This window comes from Carassius carassius, chromosome 21 (assembly GCF_963082965.1).
Source record: "Carassius carassius chromosome 21, fCarCar2.1, whole genome shotgun sequence".
Classification (NCBI taxonomy): domain Eukaryota; kingdom Metazoa; phylum Chordata; class Actinopteri; order Cypriniformes; family Cyprinidae; genus Carassius; species Carassius carassius.
In genome coordinates, this window is record NC_081775.1 from 27,866,325 (window position 1) to 27,874,832 (window position 8,508).

Below are 8,508 nucleotides of genomic sequence, written 5' to 3' on the forward strand. Positions count from 1 at the left end.
GTATACATTGAAACTTTACACAGGAAAACATACAGCTACATTTAAAGGGTCATATTATGTTTTTTAAAAGATCATTATTTTGTGTATCTGGTGTAACAGAACGTGTTGATATGCTTTAATGTTCAAAAAACAATTTTTTTTTTCAAATTCTGTACATAATAGTAGGTCCTCGATGCCCCGCCTCTCAAATGTGTTGTTTTCTACAAAGTCCCTCCTTCTGACAAGCGCAGTCTGCTCTGATTGGCCAACTGACCCAGTGCATTGTGACTGGCCGATTACCGCAAGCACTAGTCGTAAATGAAACGCCCCTTTCCATAATCGCAAGCTTCATCTTCTAAAATAAATTTAAAGACAGTTAATAATGTCCTTAGTTTTACCATCATTTCAAGCCCGAAAGAGTAATAGAGTCGCGTGACAGACACATGCTCATGATGCTCGTATGTGTTTGCAGTACACAAGCCAGGACGGTTAAGACAGCTGACTCCACTGTGACCCTCTCTCTCTCTCACACACACGCAACGCGCAAAACTCCGTATTTGAACAGTCAATAGCAAATACTTAAACTAATAAACAAAACATACAATAGCTGATTCAGAAGCGGCGTCATTGTTGTAGCAAAGTCAGAATTACCTCCTCTCCTAGGTTCATGAAACGGTCGTCCATTAAAATGCATTGTTGTTCTGTTGTGAGTAATCTTAAAGATTCCTAAATGCATCTACTTTCGGAAGGCCATATAAAGTGCTTTTGCTTTCACCTAGATACACGCAGCATCTCCCTGACATGACTGCTTCAACACTAACTGTGTTAATGAAACCACGTCTTCTTTCTTTGCGTGAACATTTGGGCAGCATTACGCAAATATTTCCACATAGTGACATATACATGTGGGGGCGTGTTTGAATAAGCCATTTTGGGGGGCGTGGCAGAGTCTTAACTTTGATAAAGAATATCTCTTTTGGTTTGAGACTTTAGTCTTTGCAATTTTACAGATCTTCTTTATGCACCAAGAGCTTGTCACACTCCAAAGAGAAAGGAACAATTGAAATCGCCTCATATGACCCCTTTAAATTTTAATCCACTGAAAACTTCTGACGTAGTATAAAATCAAAATAATGTCAAGCATACATACTACTTAGGTAAAACAATAATACAGGAAGCATAAATCATCTTTTATTTCATCCGCTGGAAATCATATTTACAAAAAAAATTCCATCTAAATCCTGAATTATATATCATTTCAAAACATAAAATCTGTAATTCCACAGCCAGTGCTGACAATGTCACATTATAATGATTGTATAGTGTGTCATTGTGCCCAAATGCGGCAGCGAGTCTTTGTACAAAGAAAAATCATCTATTTCAGGAAGCTAGTCTTTCAGTGCTGCCACAATTCAACATCCAGTTTCCATGGCAACTGTTACTAGTGTGACAGGGTAGCCGTCACATGGATGCTGCAGAACCTTAAAATTAACCACTGTCTTCATCAATCAGAACAGCTAAAATAGTTAAATTAATGATCGATTAATTGCTACGTAATTCATTGAAGGTGCAATCTTGAATCCCAAAAGAAGCACGCACGCAGTTTGATAGCATTTTATCGAACACCATACTCATAGACCGGATGAAGAACTGATTATGTGGACAGGGTAATCTATACATAGTTTGTGTTCTTATCATTTAGATTCAACAAACAAATAATTACTGCTTATATTTTGAATTACAGTAAATAAAGTTTCTAAGCTACCAGAATCAATCTGTCCTCACATTTTAGATACAGGATTGGCTTCATAGTATAATTTTGTGGCTTGTAACGAGAACATACATACATATTTTTTTCCATCGACTTATATTAATCTTATATGAAGAAGTTTATAAAGGTCATGTGTTAATGTATTGTGTGTACAGTGATATAATTATTTAAAATGATCACAATGACACTGACAGTTGTACCGAAAATGTATTTATTCAGCAAACTTTTCAAAACAACAGTATAACCTGTTAAAAGGCAATGTTCCTCTGAACCTGGCTGCCATAAAGTTCACACTTTTTGAAACAAACATTACAGTCATATGTGCAAATTTAATACAATGTGCTGTGATTGGTGTACTGTACTAAAACACCTCTCTCCTTCTGTCCTCTGGAAGATCTTTCAGACCTTGCAATTCCCTCAAACCCTGTGAAAACACCGACTTTTTAAGCATCACAATGAACTGAAAAAGTACTAGTAAGTAAATTGTAATAATTTGTACCTCCAAAACCATGCGGATGTTGGCCTTTATCTTTGCTGCATCTTTGGTAAGGACCTCAGTATGCCTGAAATTTTCAAGTAATGATGAATGTCTGAACATCTCATGGTAAAAAATATTTAAAAAAGGCATACATGCACATTTCAAAATCAAAAACCAAAAGATAAAACCAAATCCTCTCTTACTCTGTTAGCTGATTAGTCTTCTTTTCTATGAACTTTAAAGCCTCTGCATGTGTGAATTCGACAAAGAATCCATATCCAACTGCCACATATATTTTCGATGCATCAGGTCTAAAAAGGAATTTCTTTATGAGTTTGCCCTTCATAAATGTTGAGACAGAGGCATTGACGCACAGTACACAGACAACAGACCTGCAATACTTACACGTGAGCCTGCACATAGAAATTGCAGCCAAGGTCAATGTCAGTTTTGAGTTCCTTGCTGTCAGTTTCCTAAAGATAAATAAAATACAGCAAAAGCAACATATTATAATACACATCATCACTCAATACAGAATGAGAGCAAGAAAACGACAGAGACAGGAAGTAACAAATGCAAACAGAGATTGGCAATGTTACATAGCAAAAATAAATAAATAAATTAAAAAGGGACAGAGGTAAAATACCTGAATACTTTTAATTGTGTTCTTCAGCTGAAGGTATTGTGCTATTTTCTCATAAATGGCATCTCTTTGCTCCAATACTTTCCTGTTAGAATTAAAATAGTAGAAGATCATTTTTATCCGTCAGTTTTTTTATATATATTCTTTGTCTGAATATATATATATGTATATTATATATATATATATATATATATATATATATATATATATATATAGAGAGAGAGAGAGAGAGAGAGAGAGAGAGAGAGAGATTACATATATAACACACATTATCATGTAAAATGGGTATTTGTATGGAACCCAGTGGCATTTCAAATGATACCTGGTTACAACGATAGATCATATTTAAAGAAATCATGGGATTACCATGGTACAAACATGTAAACAAGCTTATAGCATTGCTATTTCAGGCTGAATCTCAAGCGATGATACTTACTGTAAGTCTCGTTGCAATACTTCATTGATAAACGTCTCATACTGCAAGACTTTCCCCCCAGGAGTCATGATATGAGAAAAAAGATGGTTGCGATATTTATTTTAATCTTAGTCTGTTTCTAATGTTAACATGCATCAGAAATCGATGCAGCGACAAAAAGATTAGTGTTGAGTTTGTTTTAATAGAAAATGCTCGACTGTGTGAAGGTAACCTGCTTTCAGTCTGTCACGTGGCTCTGCACTTGTTTACAAGATACACGGAAACGTCTTTGAGACCGGAAATTGCGTTAAACTAACTTGTTTTTTTAAAGGGAGAAATATATATACATTTTATATATATATATATATATATATATATATATATATATATATATATATGAATCGGTTCTTTTAATCAATTCGTCTTAAAGAGCAAGTTAAAACGTTTCTTTTACGATATGACGTTACCCCCTGACATTCTCCCGTGGTTTCTCATGTGTTCAAAACTTGAAATAAAACTGTTTATATGCACACATTACTACTTACTTTCAAACTATATCTATTTCGTTAACGAGTTAAAACTGTCATGTTCAAAAGAGACTCGGTTCAGTGAGGACTCGATAAGCATGAATCGATTCTAAGGATTCATTTAATAGATTCGACTCACGAATCGAACTTCGCTACAAGCTCAAAGGTCAAGAAGCAGCTGTGCCATGTGCATATGGCGCATGTTTATGCAGCAATATTCTTGCAATATGTCGCTATTGTCGTATAAAAGTGCAGTAGTTTTACCATAGTTTTCAGTAAAAAGTTTTTATTTATTTTTTTGAGTATTAATATAAACTTGTATCAGATAGTTGTAGAGGATAGTTTTGGTGTAGGAAATGGCAGGTCCAGAGCTGCTGATCGACTCTAGTATTCGCCTGTGGGTCGTTTTGCCCATAGTCTTCATCACATTCTTCGTCGGAGTTTTGCGGCATTACGTCACTCAATTGATTCATAACGACAAGAAAGTGGATCTGCAGCAGGTGTCCGACAGGTGAGATACATACGGGTGTTTAACCAAAAAAATGTTATCAGACTCCCATATATAGACTACTGTAATTCTATAAAAAATACCATCTATAAAAATTCTAATTATATTCAATACTTATAATATAATAATTAACCTAATTAACCTTAAAAATAATAATTAACCTAAAAACGATACCTGTGTTTATGTTTATGAAGTTGGCTTGGCAGAATATTAATGAATGAAATGTTTTGTCTTGTTTAATTATCTTAATACTAAATTTTGCTTAAAAAATACTGACAAATTTACAAATGTTGTCAGTCTTTATAAAGTTGTTTGGCAAAATTAAAATTTTTGATTGCTGATTAAATGATATTTTCAGTATTGGTTAGAATTTTAAGGAAGGAAGGCTTTATAATAATCTCATTGGAACTGTTGCAGTTTATACATAATCATTGCAAGTTATTTTGTGAATATCCATTTATCCATTTTAATTCATTTTAAATCACAGCCAGGTGTTGCTGCGCAGCCGCATTCTGAGAGAAAATGGAAAATATCTTCCCAAACAGGTATTAATTACTTTATGAATAACAGTTCCCAGTATATTTTCATGGAATAAACGTATATAACTCAATTTACTTGTTTCTGTCAATGATCAATAATGCTGTTCCATTTCAGTCATTTGCCATGCGAAAACACTATTTCAACAACCCTGAGACTGGATTCTTCAAGAAGGTCAAAAGAAAGGTGGTCCCCAAAAACCCCATGACCGGTAAGAGCTACTTTAACAAATGGCTTCCTATGCTTCATCATAACATCGTGCATCTTCTGTCCCAGACACAAGCATGTTGACGGACATGATGAAAGGGAACCTGACCAATGTGCTGCCAATGATTCTGATTGGAGGATGGATCAACTGGGCTTTTTCTGGTTTTGTCACAAGTAAGAGCTTTTGTTATTTGTCAAAATTAGAGGAATAGTTCATGTAGAGTTAGTTTCTTCTTGGGAACAGATTTGGAGAAATGTAGCATCACTTGCTCACCAATGCATCCTCTGCAGTGAATGGGTGCCATCGGAATGAGAGTCCAAACAGCTGATAAAAACATCACAAGCAGTCCACACTGACAACTCAAGTCCCTCAAATAGTAATTTCTTGTGAAAAAGCTTCATAACAAATCCATCATGTAGGCATTTCATCTTTAAACCATTGCTGTAGTCCATAATCTACAGTAACGCTGCCTCCGGTGAAGAAAATTCAGGCTCACTGTGGAAAGTGGTATTACGGATAGAAAACTTATTTTAGCTGAAAGTCAATGATTTAAAGTTAAAAACGTCTTAATGATTTATTTGTTTCTTGCAAAAGCAAAGATTTTTGTTTTGATGGACTAGAGAAGGTTACTGTGATGTTTTTATCAGCTGTTTGGACTCTCATTCTGACGGCACCCATTCACTGCAGAGGATCCATTGGTGAGTAAGTGATGAAAGCATACATTTCTCCAAATCTGTTCCCATGAAGGAACAAACTGATCTACATCTTGGATGGCCTAAGGGTGAGTAAATGTTCAGCAAATGTAAATTTTTGGGTGAGCAACTCCCTTAAAACTATAAACTAGAAAAAAGATCTAGTGAGCCTGTGGGAATGTGGATTTCTTTCTAAAACAATTATTTGCAAGTGTGATTAAATTCAGGGGTGTAGGAAGCATCTGAAATGTGAAGGGAGACATTCTAAACCTTAACAGCCGGCTCATGAATTTTAATTGGGTGATGTAACGTTTGGCCAGTACATTCATAACTAATTTTCTGAAAGGCAGACGTTGGTAAGTGGGCTCCCACCGTAGTAGGATTACCGCTTACTTGTTTCAGTCCACTGCTGATGCAAGGCTTCTGTTCTCTCTTAAAGCAGCTACTTTTGCTTTCTCTCTGCGTTACAAAACAAAAATACAATGACTATTAAAGGATGACTTTAAAATGGCAAAAGTTGTAGTGGCTGCTGTCTAACTAAGTGAATCTCAAGTGAACATTATCTGAAAAACATTAAGCTTGCAAGAGTTTAAATTAATTGTTACCAAAGTCCGTTTTTCTGTGCTGCCTGTTTCCTCTTCAGCTAAAGTTCCCTTTCCTCTGACTCTGAGATTCAAGCCCATGTTACAGAGAGGAATTGAGCTGATCTCTCTAGATGCATCCTGGTACAGTATTCACATGTGATGTGTTTTTTTGTTGTTGCCAGAAGCTGAAACTGTGAATGAAATCTGAATTTATTACTCATATAGGGTCAGTTCAGCATCATGGTATTTTCTCAATGTGTTTGGGCTCAGAAGCATGTACACCCTCATTCTTGGACAAGACAATGGTTAGTTGTTTTTGTTTCTGATATTTAGACCTTTTTATGACTGATTATTTTATATTATGGATTATTTTAATATAATGAAATAAGTCATATAATTTAATGAATATTGATAGATTTAATCAAGTGAAGTGAAGTGAAGTGACATTCAGCCAAGTATGGTGACCCATACTCAGAATTTGTGCTCTGCATTTAACCCATCCGAAATGCACACACACAGAGCAGTGAACACACACACACACACACTGTGAGCACACACCCGGAGCAGTCAATATACAATTACCAATCAATATACAATTACCTAATGTGTTGTATTGTATTTAATGCTATAGATTTTCTCAGCTATTTAAAGCAAAAGTTTGTTTTATTATTGTTTTGTTTTCAGCTGCAGATCAATCAACAATTATGCAGGATCAAATGACGGGAGCCGCAATGGCGATGCCTCCTGATCCTAATAAAGCATTTAAGGTGAGTAGAACATCATTTGCATAAATTAAACCATTTCTATGTGACGTGAATCATTCTCAGTGTATGCATTTATTCTGGGACAAACCTGCACATCTAAGAAAAACACATGCCAGCAGTTATTTGTGTTTAACACAAAATTTAGTTAAAGTAAATTTTTCTTGGGAATTCAGCGCCTACAGCCCCAGTGGACAGATGATGCATGCCCCAGCAGTGCCAATGTGGAAACGTGGTTATTTTAATTTCATAATACATAATTACGAAACCTTAACCGTTGCCGTTTTGAAGCTCACATAATTACAGGACTATGAAAACATTATATTTCTTGAGGAATGCAGATTCAGTGTTGGGTGAGTTAATATAGTCCTCAAACTGGAATAATTATATACTTGGAGAGAGAGATAATGTGGTCATCATTTACTGACCCTCATGCTCTTGTTGTAAACACATATGGCTTTCTTTCTCCTGCAGAACACAAAAGGAGATGTTTAGCAAAATGTTCACACTCTGCTCAGATGTGTAAAGCTGTGCAATGCTCTAAATGTATTTATTCCCATTGTTTCAGAGCGAGTGGGAAGCTCTGGAGATTGTGGAGCACAGATGGGCCCTTGAGAACGTAGAGGAGGAACTCGTGTCAGGATCTGAACTTCAGAGGACTCTTTAGTTAAGAACTACAGTAAAAACATCCCTGTTTTGACGAGATGTGATTCTTAACACGCGACTCATAGACAGTGATCCTGATAGTGTTTCGTTTGTTTGAATGTGAATGTCCTGCAAAGCATCTACAATATGTCTGACATGTTTTTGTGAACTGTGAGTGTTGCACATGAACATTTAATTTCTTGTAAGCACCGTGTAGATCTACATTTTGCCAGAGATGTTAGTATACAGAATTTCTCATGTCTTAAATGTCTGTTTACGTGTGAAGTGATGCCTTGAAATATATTTTTGGGTTAGTTGTTTCTAAAGTGTTCTTAAAATGTCAGTTTGGTTTTCATCTTTGATTTAAATGGTCTCTATCCGGCAGATTTCTTCTAGTGTGGTATGTAATTATTATAACAAGTTCTTTATTTACAAGCCATTATTTCAGTCAGAGAGATATTATAACAGCAAATTGAATGTCAAACTTATACTATTTTGGTAACCGTACAAGAGATATTTAATAAACATTATATGTAACCCTTAGGTGAGGAGGAAATCAGTTTGTACTCGTGTCTTTGATTGAATCAGATGAGAGGAAATGGTTGGTTTGTCTAATTTTTGTGAATCACACAGAGGTGAGTCATATGTACTTTTGAGTAAACACTTACACAGCTCCCATATCTAGATCGAAAATACTACATACTCAATATTCAAAACTCCAAAGCTTTTATTTGATAACTTATGTGTAATTTCTATACAA

The 8,508-nt window shown here is 35.4% G+C and overlaps 1 protein-coding gene and 1 pseudogene across 1 annotated transcript; one reads left to right on the forward strand and one right to left on the reverse strand.

Moving 5' to 3' along the window:
- Positions 1–1,944: 1,944 nt before the first annotated feature.
- Positions 1,945–3,581, reverse strand: LOC132097244 (protein UXT-like). Its single transcript, XM_059502874.1, has 6 exons — positions 3,308–3,581; positions 2,875–2,956; positions 2,634–2,701; positions 2,432–2,539; positions 2,250–2,313; positions 1,945–2,174 (listed from the first exon to the last, which is right to left on the reverse strand). The coding sequence occupies exons 1-6, from the start codon at positions 3,373–3,375 to the stop codon at positions 2,112–2,114; spliced, it is 453 nt and encodes a 150-aa protein (XP_059358857.1). The 5' UTR covers positions 3,376–3,581; the 3' UTR covers positions 1,945–2,111.
- Positions 3,582–4,040: 459 nt separating this feature from the next.
- LOC132098046 (ER membrane protein complex subunit 3-like) lies at positions 4,041–8,304 on the forward strand (annotated as a pseudogene).
- The last annotated feature ends 204 nt before the right edge of the window (positions 8,305–8,508 follow it).